The 18,478-nt window shown below is 43.0% G+C and overlaps 1 protein-coding gene across 1 annotated transcript in view; it reads left to right on the plus strand.

The window, feature by feature from the left end:
* The first annotated feature begins 3,604 nt into the window (after nucleotides 1-3,604).
* The window catches only part of THOC1 (THO complex subunit 1), a 52,582-nt gene continuing 37,708 nt past the window's right edge, over nucleotides 3,605-18,478 (plus strand). Inside the window, exons 1-7 of the mRNA XM_062201438.1 lie at nucleotides 3,605-3,687; nucleotides 6,075-6,148; nucleotides 6,241-6,301; nucleotides 7,743-7,809; nucleotides 12,261-12,379; nucleotides 12,802-12,850; nucleotides 14,869-14,964. Of these exons, the coding sequence (XP_062057422.1) occupies nucleotides 3,634-3,687; nucleotides 6,075-6,148; nucleotides 6,241-6,301; nucleotides 7,743-7,809; nucleotides 12,261-12,379; nucleotides 12,802-12,850; nucleotides 14,869-14,964 (520 nt within the window). The 5' untranslated portion in view covers nucleotides 3,605-3,633. The remainder of the gene's footprint in view (nucleotides 3,688-6,074; nucleotides 6,149-6,240; nucleotides 6,302-7,742; nucleotides 7,810-12,260; nucleotides 12,380-12,801; nucleotides 12,851-14,868; nucleotides 14,965-18,478) is intronic.

Here is an 18,478-nt window from a genome sequence, read left to right on the forward strand (position 1 = left end):
AACAGTAAAAAGTACAAACTTTGTACTAAAAATCCCTGGGTAGTCTCATTTTTAACAATTACATCTAACAAGAATCATTTCTCTGAGACTGCTTTTTTATTATTTTTATTCTTTTATTTTTGCTTTATTTTTATTTGTTTGAAAGGCAGAGTGACAGAAAAGAGACAGAGCTCTTCCACACATTGGTTCACTCACCCAGTGGTCACAAGAGCCAGAAACTGTATTGGGGTCTCCAAAGTGGGCAGCAAGGGCCCAAGCACTTGGGCCATCACCTGCTGCCTTCCCAGGCACATTAGCAGGAAGCTGCGACAGAAGCAGAGTAGCCAGGACTCAATCAGTGCTCAGATGTGGAATGCCAGTGGTGGAAGTGGCAGCTCAACCTGCTTTAATGCCACAACTCTGGCCCCTGAGGTTTTTTTATGTGTAAAATGGGCATAATAGCTATACTGTTGCTTCAAAATATCATTTAGAATATCAACTGAGCATGTTAAATATACTATGAATTATAAAGCATTAATCTCATCTAAATGCTAATGTATTTTACTATAGTGATTTTTGATATTTTTTCAGGTTTTTTATTTATTTTTTTTTCTGACAGGCAGAGTGGACAGTGAGAGAGAGAAACAGAGAGAAAGGTCTTCCTTTGCTGTTGGTTCACCCTCCAATGGCCGCCGCGCTGATCCGAAGCCAGGAGCCAGGTGCTTCTCCTGGTCTCCCATGCAGGTGCAGGGCCCAAGCACTTGGCCCGGAAGTGCAGTGGAGGATGGCCCACAGCAGACAGCTGGCCTGGAAGAAGGGCAACCAGGACAGAATCCAGTGTCCCAACAGGGACTAGAACCCAGTGTGCTGGCAGAGCAGGCGGAGGATTAGCCTAGTGAGCCACAGCGCCGGCCTTGATGGACATCTTTTCAAATGCATCACCTGCCTCCTTGCCTTACTGAATAGGACCTGGGGTGGAGGGGCGTACTCAAGATCATATGATGTGTTTGCCCCTTATATAAACTATCTAGCTTCAAATTGCTCCCTTTTTATAATAGTTTTAAAAATATTTTGTGACTATATATAATATTTAACTATTAAGTGTTGGCTGGCGCCGTGGCTTAACAGGCTAATCCTCCGTGTAGCGCCAGCACACCAGGTTCTAGTCCCAGTCGGGGCGCCGGATTCTGTCCCGGTTGCCCCCCTTCCAGGCCAGCTCTCTGCTACGGCCAGGGAGTGCAGTGGAGGACGGCCCAAGTACTTGGGCCCTGCACCCGCATGGGAGACCAGGATAAGCACCTGGCTCCTGGCTTCGGATCAGCGCAGTGCGCCGGCCGCGCCGGCCATTGGAGGGTGAATCAACGGCAAAAGGAAGACCTTTCTCTCTGTCTCTCTCTCTTACTGTCCACTCTGCCTGTCAAAAAAAAAAAAAAAAAAAAACTATTAAGTGTTCAAGTCAATGGCATCAAGTACATTCACACTGTTGTGCGCCATCACCACACCCCATCTCCAGAACCTCCCCATCATCCCTAACTGAAACTTTGCATATCCAGTAGACACTAGAACTCTATAACCCCGACATCTGCTTTTTCCCTTCCCTTTATCTTGTGTTGCTTCACTCATTTCGGCAGCACAACAGCTCATCTCTCTCCCTCACCTACAACGTACCGCCAGCTACAATTTGGTAGGGACTATAAATACCATCTTTTAATCCATAACATTCTTTGGCCTCTAATAGTAATATAATTTGGTTCTGATTTAACTTTTCAGCATTATTTCTCTTGTTTCTTTTTATTTATGTAAAAGGCAGAGTGAGAACATATACGAGCATATGCAGTGAGACCAAGCTCCTATCCACTCACTCATTTCCTCAACACCTGCAATGGCAAGGGCAGGGCCAGGAGCCTGCACTCAATCTAGGTCTCCCACACCAGTGGCAGAGACTCAAGCACCTGAGCTATCACCTGCTGTTCCCAGAGTGCACATTAAAAAGGAGCAGGAGGCCGGCGCCACAGCTCACTAGGCTAATCCTCCGCCTGTGGCACCAGCCCCCCAGATTCCAGTCCCAGTGGGGGTGCCGGATTCTGTCCCGGTTGCTCCTCTTCCAGTCCAGCTCTCTGCTGTGGCCCGGGGGTGCAGTGGAGGATGGCCCAAGTGCTTGGGCCCTGCACCTGCATGGAAGACCAGGAGAAGCACCTGGCTCCTGCCTTTGGATCAGCGCGGTGCACCAGCCACAGTGCACCAGCCACAGTGGCCATTGGGGTTGAACCAACAGAAAAGGAAGACCTGTCTCTCTCTCACTGTCCACTCTGCCTGTCCAAAAAAAGTAAAAATTATAGCTACGTTCCTTTTATGTCAACCAAACTAAGAATTCCTCAAATTAGGAACTACACTTTATTATTTCGTTCATCCAATCATTTGTTACCCATTCAACCAATTCAAGTGCTCAACAGGTGTTTGTAGAATAAGCAATTCTAAGTGACTGGGTTTTGCTAAGCCAATGAACTCCAGCTCTTCTGTCTGGATTTCTTTTACAAATAATTCACCTCTGAGGTTTTAGTTGTGTTCCTGAGCATTAATCATCTGTAATAAGAACAATAATTCTATTACAACAGGTACCATCGGACTAACAAAGCACATTTCTGATTTAATCATTTTTGTTTTGCCAATTTGTAAACTCAACGTATATAATCAAATCTGCATGACTGGATTCTGGGAAGGCTGTAATGCTCCAGGTATTCATTGTCCACAATTTCCACTTAGGAGCAGGACCCTGCACAACTATCTTTGCCTTAGCTTCCTGTGTTCTTATTGGATGTCAGTGAAGTGACGGAAGTTCGGCGCCGCCTGGATTTCTTCATTAGGTACAGGTGTGAAGGGTAGGACCTGGTAGGAAGTCCAAGTTTGCGTCACGGCTTTCTTCCCCACCGCATAAACTCAGAATTACCGCCACTTGGCTCCTCACAGGCCAAGTTTCCCCTGGGAAAGGTCTCTCTTTCAGCAGAGACCTCCCTGTGCCAGTAAACAGAATTGACTCCAAGGGTAAAGGCATTCCTCACCTCCAGGCATTATTTCATTCAAGCTATTAGTCAACAGTCCTGGAGACAAGTACCACTTTATTTCGAAGAAGGAACAGCGCTCCGTGAGCTGCAGGGCCCATGCGCTATACACGGCCGATACGCGCCATCTGAGTCCGCCTCCACCCCAACCTCAAGATCCGGGGACGACGCGAGCAGGCGGTACAGGACCACCGCCAACACCTCCCCGGCTTGGAGCTTTCCCCAGATAAGGCATGTGCCTTAGACTCCCGGGCAGCGGCCACCTTCCTGCGCCGCCCACCGGCGCCGCAATCAGCCGCCATTCAACCGCCTCCCAAAACCTAGGAAAACCACCCAAGCTCAAGTGCGCCTCGGGCCTTTTCTGCACTGGGGAGAGCAATGAGGCTGCCCAAGTCCCCTCACCCCAAGGACAAACCAAGAACCCGCACGAAGCACTGCGCGGTGACTCAGTCTCCTCGGAAGTTCCCAACCGCGAGCTCTCAAGCCCCAACGCCCACAGGCCACTCTAGCCGCGCGCGGAGCCAATCTCGTTGCTCCCGGCTTGACGTCATCGGCAGGCGCCGCAGCGCAGTGGCGGGCACGCGCAGCCGGGAAGATGTCTCCGACGCCGCCGCTCTTCAGTTTGCCCGAAGCGCGGACGCGGTTTACGGTGAGCCACTGTCGGGAATACGCGAGCGTGACTCTGGGCTACTCTTTTCCCCTTCCTCTCTCCGAAATTACTGGAGTTTTGCCCCCTTGATAAAGCGAGACAGAGGTGTGTCCTCCGCGGCGTTCGCTCCCGGCCCCGTCGGGGGCTGGGAGGGAGGAAAAGGTGCACTACCTGTCCTTATGGTGCGTCCGCCGCTGTTCGCCTACGCCCTCCCGCCCGTGGGCCCCCGACCCGGCGTTCTGGGCGCCCTCAGCGGCGCGTGGAGAGCTTACCTGGCGACGACCTCCGGTCGGGTGCAGCCCCTCTGCTCGCTTAGCCGGGCAGGTGTCTCCAGAAGTGGGAGGGGAACCGCTGAGGGGGATGGCGGGAGAGCTTTCAGCCGGGAGACCCGGCTCCCGCCCCGCCTCCTAAAGGGCCAGGTGGTGATTCCAGCTGCCTGTTCATCAAGCTTTTAACCTTCGGGATCTCCCAGCAGAGAGGTAAGGCGCTCATAAGCGGGAAGAGGCAAACAGGTCACCCTGGAGAGGGTTACCAGGCGCTATCTTATTCTTGACCAAATGCGGGAGGTAGTTTGAACTTTGGGGAAACACGTAACTATTGGAGTAACACTGTGAAGCTGACTAAATTTTATGGCCCGGGTGTGTGAGAGAGAAGCTGAGACGCTCCCCCCATCACCAAACATACAAAAAAAAAAGTTAAGTGACTGGACTGATGTTGCTGATTTTAGAGCCCCTGTTTGTGTTCCCATCATAGTTTGTATGAAGACATTGTTGTAAATGGACTGTACTCGTCTCTAGCACTCACACCCATATTTCCAAGACATGACTTAACTACTCAGATATTTAACTGCTCAATTGGGTATGAAGAATGAAAATCCTGTGGGGGCAAAAATTGATTCTTTGTAAATTCAGTAGTTTTCTTGTCTGCCAGGTTTTTGTCCATACAATGTTCATTTTCTTATGTTGTTTTTAAGCCTGATTTCTTTGAGTAATCTCTCATCTACTGGTTCACTCAAAATGCCTGTAACAGTGTGGAACCACAGATTCAACCAGGTGATCTCCCACGTTAGTGGCAGGGACTCAACTAATTGAGCCATCACTTGCTGCCCCCCATAGTGCATCAGCAGGAAACTGGAAGGGAGAGCAGAGCCAGACTGGAATTCTGGGCACTCTGATGTCGGTACCCCAGTGTTTTAACTGCTAGGCCAAGTGCCTGCCTCCATCTGTTTTTTAACAGATTACAACTTGTTTACATTTTCAGAATCTTTTTCTTTGTATGCATTTTGCTATAATCCTTGGTGCTTTGAAATTCTGCAAAAATTTAGGATTATTCAAGATCTTATTAGTCCTTAAACAGACCATTTAATTAGAGACGATCTCATCTAGTGCTTCTCAAACATCCCTGTCTTGGGATCACCTGGAAATCTTCTTAAATGACAATGATTCAGTAAATCTGGACTGAGGCCTGAGGTTCTGTACGTAGAACAAATTCCCAGGTGATGCCAGAGCTGCTGTTAGTAAGGATCTATAACAACCACCATGTTTAATACGTTTGGATAATGAAACAGTGAGACAATGGGATAAGCCCCAAGCTACTAAGCCTACTAGTCACAAAAACCAGGAGTGGAACTTTCCAGTCTAGATCCAAGTCCTTTGAGGTGATAAGATGATTTTCCATGTATATATGAATCTGATCAGCAGGTATTGATTCAGTGCTTACTATGTGTAAGACTGTCAGCAGTCCAGAGGAGGTAGAACTTGAGATGGGTTTGGAAAAATGGGTTGAATTTGGATGAGCCAGTGAGAAAAGTGGCATGAATGTGTGAATACATTAGGTAGAGTTTGACAGACAGTGAAGAAATAACTGGACTTCAGTGGAAGTTGAAGGAAGTAGTGGGAAGTAAGTTCGGATGAACTGACATTAACAGGAACCTTGAGAGTGCTATGAAATTCAAAAGCTGAAACATGTAAGTAAGGAGCCACTGTTAACTTTTTTTTAAAGCAGAATACTCCCGTGAAGGTGATATTTTAAAAAAGGTAGAAGGGAGAGTCTAAGATGAAAAAATCTAGCTAGGAAGCTTTTGCTAAATTTAGAGGATATGTATCATTCGGTGGCATTTGGAATAAAAATTACTGAAAGAAAAATTGGTATTTTTTTCCAGGTATAAGTATTTTTTTAGACTTATTTTTGATTAATGGTATGTTTTTCTCTTTTATACAAGCGATTTTGTTGAGGCGCTTCAGGTGTAGGGGCATGAAGTTTGAGGATAGTGAGATCCAACCTCTTGGGACAGGACAGAATCTGGTTTCACAGTGGCCCAAAACACTGTTTTTCAGTAAATAATCAAAAATCAAAATTCCAATTATTTGCCACTTTTATTTGTCTAGAAATCTACCAGAGAGGCCTTGAACAACAAAAATATCAAGCCATTGTTGAGTACTTTTGGTCAGTTACCTGGAAGGTAAGCATTATTACCTTGAAAAATTACTTAGCTATCTCTTTGTACTTAATCTGAACTATTTTTGAAACGAGGGTATCTTTTGTATCCGATAGTGAAAATGAAAAAAAATGTACCCTTGACCAGGCTTTCAGAGGTGTTCTTGAAGAAGAAATTGTAAGTATATTGTTCTTTATTCACTTAAAATTTTGCTAGCAAATTAATAAGCCATGTTATTTAAAAATGTTTTTTCTTAGATTGAATATTTGATTCTTTTTGTTGAGTGAGCTTGCTGCCTTGTGATAGTGATACAGGAGTTTATATCCTAATTAAGAATTTTGGTAGCACAGGTGCAGTTCAAAGTTTTGGCTTAATAAAACAAGAAAAGGCAGTCTGTTTCACTTTGCTACATAAACAGTGATGCTTCAGATCTTGGTCTCATCAAGGACATTCAGCCTTAGAGGCTGGGATTCCAAGCCATCATTGTCCTGTGGCATCCTTCTCATCAGAAAGCATGCATAAATAACTGAGGCTTCGCCAACCTCAATAAAGAAATTAACCGTGAAAAATGTGATTTTATTTACAATTAGTGGGACTTTTGAAAGAAAGAAAAAATTTCAAGTTTATTCTTGTTCAAGTAAAGGTCAGTGGCCAGAAAGCTAAATTCTCTTCTAATGACCACAATGCAGTGTTCTTTTCTCTCAGAAAAGTCTGGATCAGACACGTTCCTTCCTTTTCTTCAGATATACATTCTCATTGTGAGACTTTGGACAAATTACTTTGCGTTTGTTTAGTTTGTAAGAAGGGAACTACTATTTTACTGTTGTATAAAACAACGCGATTGAACACTCAATAAATGCTGTTTTTTTTTATTATTTATTTATTTTTTGACAGGCAGAATGGACAGTGAGACAGAGGGAAAGGTCTTCCTTTTGCCATTGGTTCACCCTCCAATGGCCACCGCAGCCGGCGCGCTGCGGCTGGCGCACCGCGCTGATCCGAAGGCAGGAGCCAGGTGCTTCTCCTGGTCTCCCATGGAGTGCAGGGCCCAAGCACTTGGGCCATCCTCCACTGCACTCCCGGGCCATAGCAGAGAGTTGGCCTGGAAGAGGGGCAACCAGGACAGAATCCGGCGCCCCGACCGGGACTACAACCTGGTGTGCTGGCGCCGCTAGGCGGAGGATTAGCCTATTGAGCCACGGCACCAGCCAAATGCTGGTTTTTATAATTTTTTATAACCTAAGCACACTCCTTCATCCCCATTAAAACCCTTTCTCACAGGTGTTGATACCCTGGTACATTAATTCCACCAGCCTTGCCTTTACTGGGTGCTATTAATTGAGTTAGGGTCTCAGCACTTCTGTGCTTCATTATCTTGCTAAGGTAACCATTCTCCTGAGACCATTGGGTTTTGAATTAATCACCTGATTTTTACTTACTTGTCATACTTCTGCAGTTACTGATATGTTAATGTTCATTTTTTATATTTTATCGTAGGAAATAGTGTTTACCTTCTGTAAGAAATATTTTTATCCTATATTTGTAAAAAGTTAATGTCAGGATTTTTTGTCAGTAACATGAACTTTTGCCCCTAAATCAAATTGTTTCTTCTCTGTAGATAAATCATTCGTCATGTGAAAACGTTTTAGCTATTATTTCTCTTGCTATTGGGGGAGTAACTGAAGGTAAGAATGTTTTTTTTTTTTAAGTAATCTTGGATATAACATGCTTTATTTAAAACTTTTTCTCTCTACCTATCTGATTTCATTCACTCTTCAGGCCATGAAGTTGTCCCAATCAAATTAGGTCATACTTATTTCTCATCACTATTACACAGTGCACATTTGGTGCTTTCATTTTTTCACTAGTTATTTGATTCATTCAGTAAGCATTGAGCATCTACTGTGTGCCTAATACTGAGCTAACAGTTGGAGAGTCAGTGATAAATAAAACCATCAACTCTCACCTGTAAGGACCTAGTGTCTAATGGAGGAAGCAAATGTATGAATATCTTAACTGTGTTGTAAATACTGTAGTTGAAGTGTGAATGAAATGTGTTTGAAGGCAATAGAGTAAAAGTGACTTTCTAAATCTCAGAATCTAGAGTAATCAGAAAAGCTCTAACAGGAGAGCTGGGATGTGAGGGATGAAAGGTTTATCAGACAGAGAAGGGAATAGCTATGCAAAGGCCAAGTTCAGCATAGCTAGAGGACTGTGGGGAGCAGGAGTGTTGTGGAAGTCAAGAGGAGAATGTCGGGGACCAGATTCTTCTGGATCTGAGACAATGAACTTACCAAGTCTCACACAGACAGTAAGTATAACAGCAAGGATGTATTATAAGACAAAAAAAAAAAAAAAAGTGTGCTTAAGGGAGTAGAGATGGGCCAAAAGCCAGACCTCAAATTGAGGCTGAGACTTGAGACCCCAAATGTGAAAAATGTTGGATTTTTATAAGGGTGGTTATTGGGTAGGGGACCCTTTAGCGTGGCTTTGAAAACACCTGCTTTGTGAGTTGTTTGGTTATTACTGTATCTGTGCATACAGCTTATAAGAGAAGGTTTTTTCAAACAAGCAGTTAGGCTTCTAAAATTTTTGGAGTTTCTTTGGTTGTTATTTATTTTTTTTATTTTATTTTATTTTTTGACAGGCAGAGTGGACAGTTAGAGAGAGAGACAGAGAGAAAGGTCTTCCTTTGCGTTGGTTCACCCTCCAATGGCCGCCGTGACCAGCGCGCTGCGGCTGGCGCACCACGCTGATCTGAAGCCAGAAGCCAGGTGCTTCTCCTGGTCTCCCATGGAGTGCAGGGCCCAAGGACTTGGGCCATCCTCCACTGCACTCCTGGGCCATAGCAGAGAGCTGGCCTGGAAGAGGGGCAACCGGGACAGAATCTGGTGCCCCGACCAGGACTAGAACCCGGTGTGCCGGCGCCGCAAGGTGGAGGATTAGCCTGTTGAGCCACGGTGCCAGCCTCTTTCGTTGTTATTTATACAAACAGCCTCTAAGCTATGGCTTTTGGCCTTTCTTTTTCTCAGCTTCCCCATTTAACCTTTAGGTGTCTCCTGCCTCAAGGGTGAGAGGAAAAAAGAGAATGGTGAGGAAAGAAGTATGAGGGTGGAGTAAGATCTGTTGTAAAAAGCTTGTGTGCTATAATAAGGGGCAGCTATGGGAAAGTGAATTGGGAGAGACTACTGGCAGGAAAACTAGACGGAGGTCTGTTAAAATGGGGCAGTGGCATTGTGGGGCAGTTTTAAGAGGCATATAGTAAGTACACAGTGCCTAATGTTGTAGAAGCTCATTGGATATTTTCAGAGAGAAATGAGAAGAACGTTCAGCAACATTTCTCTTTAACCAGTTTGGGTAAGATACTTGATTAATTCAGATAATATATATGAAAAGTACCCTTTTTTGTTTATTTATTTGGCAGGTAGACTTATAGACAATGAGAGAGACAGACAGACAGAAAGGTCTTCCTTCCGTTGGTTCACTCCCCAAATGGCCACTACGGCCAGCGCTGCACCAATCCAAAGCCTCGAGCCAGGTGCTTCTTCCTGGTCTCCTATGTGGGTGCAGGGGCCCAAGTACTTGGGCCATGCTCCACTGCCCTCCTGGGCTACAGCAGAGAGCTAGACTGGAAGAGGAACAACCGGGACAGAATCGGGCGCCCATATGGGATGCTGGCGCCGCAGGCGGAGGATTAACCAAGTGAGCCATGGCGCCGACCCTGAAAAGTTCCTTTTAATCTATAGTGTTACATACCATTTTATTTTATACTTAATTCCTACTAAAATTTGATCACATATGGTAAAACTGGTCTCCCACTGAAGCTGCAAGCTGTTTTGTGAACTTAAGTTCATAAATTCTGACTGCATTTTTTAAAGATTTATTTATTTGGCAGTCAGAGTTATAGAGAGAGGAGAGACAGAGAGATCTTCCACTTGCTGGTTCAAGCCCCAAATGGCCGCAACAGCCAGGACTGGGCCAGGCTGAAGCCAGGAGCCAGGGGCTTCAATCTAGTCTCCACCATTTTCTGTTGCTTTCCCAGGTGCATTAACAGGAAGCTGAATTAGAAGTGGAGCTGCCAGGGCCAGCACCGCGGCTCAATTGGCTAATCTTCCGCCTGCAGTGCCAGCACACTGGGTTCTAGTCCCGGTCGGGGCGCCGGAATTTGTCCCGGTTGCCCCTCTTCCAGGCCAGATCTCTGTAGCCAGGGAGTACAGTGGAGGATGGCCCAAGTCCTTGGGCCCTGTACCCCATGGGAGACCAGGATAAGCACCTGGCTCCTGGCTTCGGATCAGCACGGTGCACTGGCCACAGCAGCCATTGGAGGGTGAACCAACGGCAAAGGAAGACCTTTCTCTCTGTCTCTCTCCTCTCTCACTGTCCACTCTGCCTGTCAAAAAATAAAAAAAAAGAAAAAGAAAAGAAGAAAAAGAAAAAAGAAGTGGAGCAGCCAGGACTCAAACTGGTGCCCCTATGGGATGCCAGTGCTGGAGATGGATGCTTACCCTGCTGCACTACAGGGCTGGCCCCTTTAGATTTTTATACAAGCTGCATAATAATTCATCCATTCAATAAGCATACTTAAATGAATTTTACAATGCAGCATTCCTTGCCCAGTTCCTTTCAGTTTACAGTGTGTTTAGTTCATTGAGTACCTTGCTATATTACTGTTATAAAGGTGATGTTTTTGACACTTAAAGCTGTGCAAAGTCTACATTTAGAACTTTTACTTTAATTGAGAAAGATGAGAATTTATGAACTTAAACTATAAATAAAGACATGAATGAACTTTGAGTTGGAAAAGTTCCTTCTTGGGAGAGACATGGGACATAATTTCAAATTGTTCATTTTTATTTTTAGGTTGAACTCAGGAGATGTTTATTGTGCTTCTGTTTGGTGTCAGGCACTTCCTATAGTTAAAATATACAATAAGATCAACCCTTGAAAAGTTCACAGTCTGCATTGCAAAGATAATTAGAATATGCTAAATGCTACATTAGGTTTATGCTAGCTGTGATTCCAAAGCATAGATAGGTGCGGTGCTCAAAGATAGCAGGGAGGTTTTTCAGATGGGCTGACGTTTACTGTATGATTTGAAATTTACCCTGTGATAAAGAGGAGGAAGACACTTGAGGCAGAAAAAGCGTTGTAGACAAAACAAAGTATGAGTATAGCACAGTATTCAGGAACTAAGAGGGACATCCAGCTAAGGTTAAGGTAAGCAGAGGGATCATTGTGGAAGCTGGGATGCAGGTTGTGAGTTTTGGGGATTGTGCTGTAACTCCATGGTTCCCAAATTTGCCAGCTCATCACAATGACCAGTGAGTTTCTATTTTTAAAGGCGATTCCCATGCCTTCGCTTAAGTCTGCTGACTCAGGATGTTTTGCATGAAATGTAGAGAATTTCCTTCAGCTCTGTAATTATTAAATGTGCATAAAATGCCAGACTGTACTTTGACTAAGGGCAAGGATTATGCCTCTCAAATAATTTGAATGCCAAAGATGTGGTATCAAAGAATCTCAATGTTGTAAGGGACTTTAGAGGTCATCTAGTCCAATCTCATCTCTGGTCTTGTCTGCCTGCCTGCCATAATTTCACTTAACATAAGCAGTTTTCCAGGTTACTATGATTATCATAATCATTGTTTTTAATTGGCTGCATTATATTCTTTTAAATAACTCAGTGATGACAAAAACAGACTGTGAGCCAAACTGTCTGGACGTGTGTTCTAGCTCTTCTACATAATTGCTCTGTAATTTTGGGCAAGTTATTTAACCTCTGTGTCTGTTTTTCCCCATTCTACAAAATAAAGATAATGATAGGATGTACCTCATAGGGTTATATGGATTAAATGTATAACTATATGTAAAGCACTTAGCACAGCAAACAAAAAAAAAAAGCACTAACTTCAGTAAATGTTCTAGATGTTACCAAGAATTAGATCATTTTTACTTAGTGTGCATATTGAAATTACGTAAGTGTCCCATTTTGGAACTTTCTGATTGCTTTTTTGTTTTCTTCTAAAGTCTTATTATGATTGACAAAGTGCCTCATTTAAGATAATCTTCAGAATTCTTTTTCATAGTCTATTTACAGTTTTAAAAACTTTTAAATTGGCTTGTGCTCCACTTGAAGGTATTTGCACTGCATCTACACCTTTTGTATTATTGGGAGATGTTTTGGATTGTCTTCCTTTGGATCAATGTGACACAATATTCACTTTTGTGGAAAAAAATGTTGCTACTTGGAAATCAGTAAGTGCCTTGGTTTCTTTTCCTGCTGACACTTTTCTGTAGATCCAGAGTTCTGAAGGAAGATCTTTTGCTAATATTTCTAATATTGCTTATTACCAAAAAGTTTGTCACTGTGAAAGAATTATATACTGTGCTTTCTCGGTAGAACCAAATAAGAGCCATGTGTAGAGAAGAACTTCACATGCACATTTTGATTGAGTAGTAAAAATTAATTTAAAAATACATAATTTCACAAATTTAAACGAGCTACTTCATGTTTTCTTAAAAATCTGGAAATATTTCACTGAAAAACCACTGAAAACAAAAGTGGCTTGGTAGATTCTTGGTTTAAGTTAGTGTTCTTTAACATTTAACTTCCTATGACTTGTTGTCAAAGGGGTACAAGAATTCCTGAAAAATAATAATTTCCTTCTTGATTTCAGAATACATTTTATTCCGCTGGGAAAAACTATCTACTGCGTATGTGCAATGGTAAGTAATTCTATGATAAATAATTGTTTTTAAAAATGTACATGGGGAGGCCAGCACTGTGACATAGCGGGTAAAGCCACCACCTGCAGTGTGGACATCCCATAAGGGTGCCATTTCAAGTCCTGGCTGCTCCACTTCCCATCCAGCTCTCTGCTATGGCCTGGGAAAGCAGTAGAGAATGGGCCAAGTCCTTGGGCCCCTGCACCCACACAGAAGATCCTGAAGGAGCTCCTGGCTCCTGGCTTCGGATCAGCATAGCTCTGGCCAGTGCAGCCAACTGGGGAGTGAACCAGCAGATGGACGACCTCTCTCTCTGTCTCTCTGCCTTTGCTTCTTTCTGTGTGTAACTCTGACTTTCAAGTATATAAATAACTCTTTTAAAAAAATGTATATATGGAGGCCAGCGTTGCAGCACAGTGGGTTAAGCCACAGCTTGCGATTCCAGCATCCCGTATCAAAGTGCCAGTTTGGATCTTGGTTGTTCCACTTCTGAATCAGCTTCCTTAGTGATAATGTGCCTGGAAAACCAGCAGAAGATGGCCTACATGCTTTGGGCCCCTGCCACCTGTGTAGGAGACCAGGATGGAGTTCCTGGCTGTTGCAGCTATTTGGGAAACAGGCTAGCAGATTAAAGATATGTTTCCGTGGCTGTCCCTCTCTCTCTCACTCTGCCTTTCAAAAAAATTTTTTTAAATGTGGCCAGAAGGTTAGGAAAATTAGTACCAGTGATAACAGTATAAAGATAAAATAACATATTTTTTTAAAAACCTGATTTATTAATGATTATTTACTTTCCTAAGAAAAATTAAACTGTTCAAGTTCTGAGGTATAAAGCTAATGAAAATTAGAAAAATTTAGTAAAGTTTTCTTATGCTGAACTTTTTTTTTTTTTTTTTAAGATTTTATTTATTTGAAAATCAGAGTTAGAGAGTTTACTTCCATCTGCTGGTTCACTCCCCAAGCGGCTACAACAGCCGTGGCTTGAGCCAGGCCGAAGCCATGGAACCAAAAGCTTCAAATAGGTTTCCCATGTCAGTGGCAGGGATCCAAGCACTTGGGCCACCTTCTACTGCTTTTCCCAGGTCATTAGCAGAGAGCTGGATTAGGAATGGAGCAGCCAAGACTTGAACCAGCACCAATATGGGATACCATCGAAACAGGCAATGGCTTAACCAGCTACACTGCAACACTGGCCCCTGAATTTTTTATTTAAGGTGTTTGTTTGTTTTTTGTTTGTTTATTTGAAAGGCAGAGGGACAGAGATGGAAAGAGACAGATAAAGAAACGTTCCATCTACTGGTTCACTCCCCATATGGCCACAACAGCCAGGTCAGGGCCAACCCAAAACCGGTAGCCAGAACTCCATCTGCATCTCATACATAGGTGGCAGAAGCTAAGCTGCTTGACCCATCTTCCACTGCTTTCCCAAGCACATTAGAAGGGAGCCTGGGCAGCCAGCATTGTGGTATAGCAGGTAAAGCCACTGCCTGTGACTCTGGCATCCCATGTGAACACCAGTTCGTTTCTTAGCTGCTCCACTTCCCATCCAGCTCCCTGCTAATGGCCTGGGAAAAGCAGTAGAAGATGGCCCAAGCATTTGGGCCTATGCACCTAGGTGGGAGATGGGATGAAGCTCCTGGCTTCAGCCTGACCATTGCCACCAACTGGAGAGTGAACCAGTGGTTGCAAGATCTCTGTCTCTCTCTCTTTCTCTCTCACTCTGATTTTCAAAATACGTAAATAAAACTTAAAAAAAAAAAAAAAAAAAAAGGAGCTGGATAAGAAATGGAGCAACCGAGAGACTCAGACCTGTACTGTGATAAGGGATGCAGATGTTGCAGGCAGCAGCTTAACCTTCCATGCCACAAACTGGCCCCATGCTGAGTGTTTTTTATTACTGCTTTTTAGTACTTTTATGTGGCAAATGCTCCTGACAAACTCATTAAGAAGCTTAGATGTAGTTTTAATAAATGTTGAATGATCTTTCCTCTGTAATGTTGGTTTCCATATATTGTTAGATCTCCTAAGAAGATTATCTAAATCTCAGAATACGGTCTTCTGTGGACGAATTCAGCTCTTTTTGGCCAGGCTTTTTCCTCTATCTGAGAAATCAGGTAAGCTTTTATATACTAAATAAATTCTTTTCCACATCTCAATGGATTAAAATCTGTCATAATGAGGAAAATGGTCCTAAAAAGTTGAAAGTTATACAAAATGGCCACTTTATTTCCTTTTACTTATCCTAGGATATATTAGTTAATTCTGAAGCAGAATCACTGATTGTTTAAAGTTCATTAATATGCAGCTGAGTTACTCTGAAATAATGTAGATGTGAACTATGAGGTCTGTTTTTTATTTCATAACATAAGCAAATTTTTCTGTTTTCATTTTTTCTCAATCACTGCTTTTTTAGCCATATTTACCTCCTTTCATTTATTTTACAGATTTTTACTATGAAATGGAGTACTCCTATAAAAAAGCGCATAATCAAATATGTCCTGTAATTACTTAGCAGACACTTGTGTAAACACTGTCTAGCCCCAGATATGGAATGTTGCCAACTTTCCAGAGCCTTCCTCTTCCCTAATTTGTTCAAATATGCCAGATTTTAATATCACTTTGCTTCACTTTTCCCTTTCTGAATATTGAGCTCATATTTCCATCTGTTGTGAAGATTAAAGTATGTGAAGAGCCATGTAGCAAGACCTATAGTATGTGAAGGGACTTTAGAATATTCATGGAATTAAACCAGGCTGCACGTTTTCCATGAACTTTTTGAAGACTTGCCTTGTGTGTTAGTGGTGGTTTTTTTTGTTTTTTTGTTTTTTGTTTTTTTGTTTTGTTTTGTTTTTTTGTTTTTAATTTTTTTGACAGGCAGAGTGGACAGTGAGAGAGAGAGACAGAGAAAGGTCTTCCTTTTGCTGTTGATTCACCCTCCAATGGCCGCCATGGCTGGCACGCTGCTGCTGGCGCACCACGCTGATCCGAAGCCAGGAGCCAGGTGCTTCTTCTGGTCTCACATGCGGATACAGGGCCCAAGCACTTGGGCCATCCTCCACTGCACTCCCAGGCCACAGCAGAGAGCTGGACTGGAAGAGAAGCAACCGAGACAGAATCCGGCGCCCCGACCGGGACTAGAGCCCAGTGTGCTGGCGCCGCAGGCAGAGGATTAGCCTATTGAGCCGCGGCGCCGGCCGTGTTAGTGGTTTTTACGTGCTTTCTTTTTGTTAATCTAAGTCTGGCTTTTTTTCCCCACTTATCTTATGTAATTGGTATTAACACAGATTTACTACTTGTGTTCCTGACCTTCCATCTATTATTATGTTACCCTGCAGGTGTATGTTTTACCTGCAAAGTCTATTTCTCCTTTATTCTTTTTTTTTTTTTTTTTTTTTTTGACAGGCAGAGTTAGACAGTGAGAGAGAGAGACAGAAAGGTTTTCTTTCCGTTGGTTCACCCCCCCAAATGGCTGCTACAGCTGGCGCACTGCGCCGATCCAAAGCCAGGAGCCAGGTGCTTCCTCCTGGTGTCCCATGCGGGTGCAGGGCCCAAGCACTTGGGCCATCTGCCACTGCCTTCCCCGGCCACAGCAGAGAGCTGGACTGGAAGAGGAGCAACCGGGACAGAATCCGGTGCCCCGACTGGGACTAGAACCCGGGGTGCCAGCGCCGCAGGCGGAGGATTAGCTTAGTGAGCTGCGTCACCTGCCCTCCTTTATTCTTAAAGAATGTTTTCAGCAGACAAAAGCTTCTGTGTTGATACCAGATAGAGGAGTTAATCTCACCAGAAATAATCTTTACTTTCTCTCTTCCATTATTCTATAGACAAACCAAAACTCTAACTCCTTTAAAGATAATCCGATTTTTTTTTTCTGTGCTTTTAAGATTTTATTTAGTTTTCTTCAGTTTTATGGTGCTGTATCTGTGCATGAATTTCTTTTTATCATGTGGGCATCCTCAAACTGGATTAGTATTTTTCATTCAGTTGGCAAAAAATTCAACCATTTTCTTTCCAAATATTATGTATGCCTTTTTTTCCTCTTTCCAGATCTGCAGTTAAACATCCAGTATACCATCTCAGTGTGTTCTCTGTTTCTTAATTTATTACTCTTTATGTACTTTAATTTGTTTGTCTCTTGGCAAGATATAGTGAAAACACATTTTTCTTATCCTTAGTACCTGTTGAAAGACTAACAATATATCACTAAAGATAGCTTTATATATATTTATATATTAATGTTATATTTTTAAGTTTTATTTTTAGGGGTAGGGGCTTGGTGTCACAGTTAAGCCCCTGCTTGGGATGCCCACATCCCATATTGGAATCCTTGGTTTGAGTCTTCGCTACTCTGCTTCCCATTTAGAGTTCCTGCTGGTGCACACCTGGAAGGAAGCATATGATACCTCAATTACTTGGATCCCTTCCACCCAGTTAGGAGACTGAGACTGAATTAAGGGCTCTCAGTTTTGGCCTGGCCCAGCCCAGGTTGTTGCAGACATTTAGAGAGTAAACCAGCAGATGGAAGATCGATCCCGCTCTCTCGCTCTCACTCTTCCTCTCTCCTCCTCCCCCTCCCTCTCCCTCTCCCCACCTCTCTCACCCTCTTTTCTGTCACTCTACCCTTCAGAAAGTTATTTTTTAGTTGTAACCACTACTCTAACAAACCAGATTGGAATTTAGGTATATTTTCTTAAAGTCTTTTAACTTTTTTTTCTCCTTTTCTTCCCCCCCCTTAACACTTCGTAGATCTTTAACATTGACTGCAGTATACTCTAAGATCAAGAAAGAGCCATTTTATATGTAATTTATCCATTAAATGTTTTGTACACTGTGACTGAGATTTTGAACTCTCAATGAAAATCTACTAAGGATAGAATTATAGTGTGTGCTATATTAAGTAATAGAAAATAGGGGTATTTTATGTAGCCAGCATGGACTGGTTAGCCAAACAAGCTCATTTACTCTCTCAATGTCTTGATGTAGCAGCCTAGCTTTAAAAAAAAAAAAAAAACCTTTTGAAATAGTTTCAGACTTAAAGAAAAATTGTGAAGATAGTTTAGAGAGGACCCAGACACCCTTCACTTACACTTAACATCCTATGTAACTGTGGTACACTTACCAAGCTAGGAAGTCAGCATTGGAACCACATTCACTGTTAACTACAGACAATTTTTGGATTTTACCAGTTTTATCACTGCCTTCCCTTTTCTGTTCCAGGCATCTGTGTTGAATTTGGTTGTCATATTACCTTAGTCTCCCCGGTTAGAAATAGCTCCTCAGTCTTTGCTTTCCTTTCATGACTTGACACTTCCAGAGAGTGCTGGTCAGGCTTTTTTGCAAGCTGTTTTTCAGTTTTGATTTATCAGATATTTTTTCATGATTGAGATTATGGATTTGGGGGAGAAGACCACAGAGGGAGCTGATGTACCCTTCACAGATCACCATTTTGGTGTGGTCCTTGTAAATCTTCCTACTGGCAATATCTTGGATGAAGTGATTTAAGTGGACAAATCCTGTATTTCTCTGCTGTAAAGTTACTATTTTACTCTTTGTAATTAATAAATATTTGGGGCTGTGCAAGTGCTTTTTCCCCTTAAACTTCTGCCTGCTAATTTTAGTTTTCATCAG

This window comes from Lepus europaeus, chromosome 9, assembly GCF_033115175.1.
Source record: "Lepus europaeus isolate LE1 chromosome 9, mLepTim1.pri, whole genome shotgun sequence".
Classification (NCBI taxonomy): Eukaryota; Metazoa; Chordata; class Mammalia; order Lagomorpha; family Leporidae; genus Lepus; species Lepus europaeus.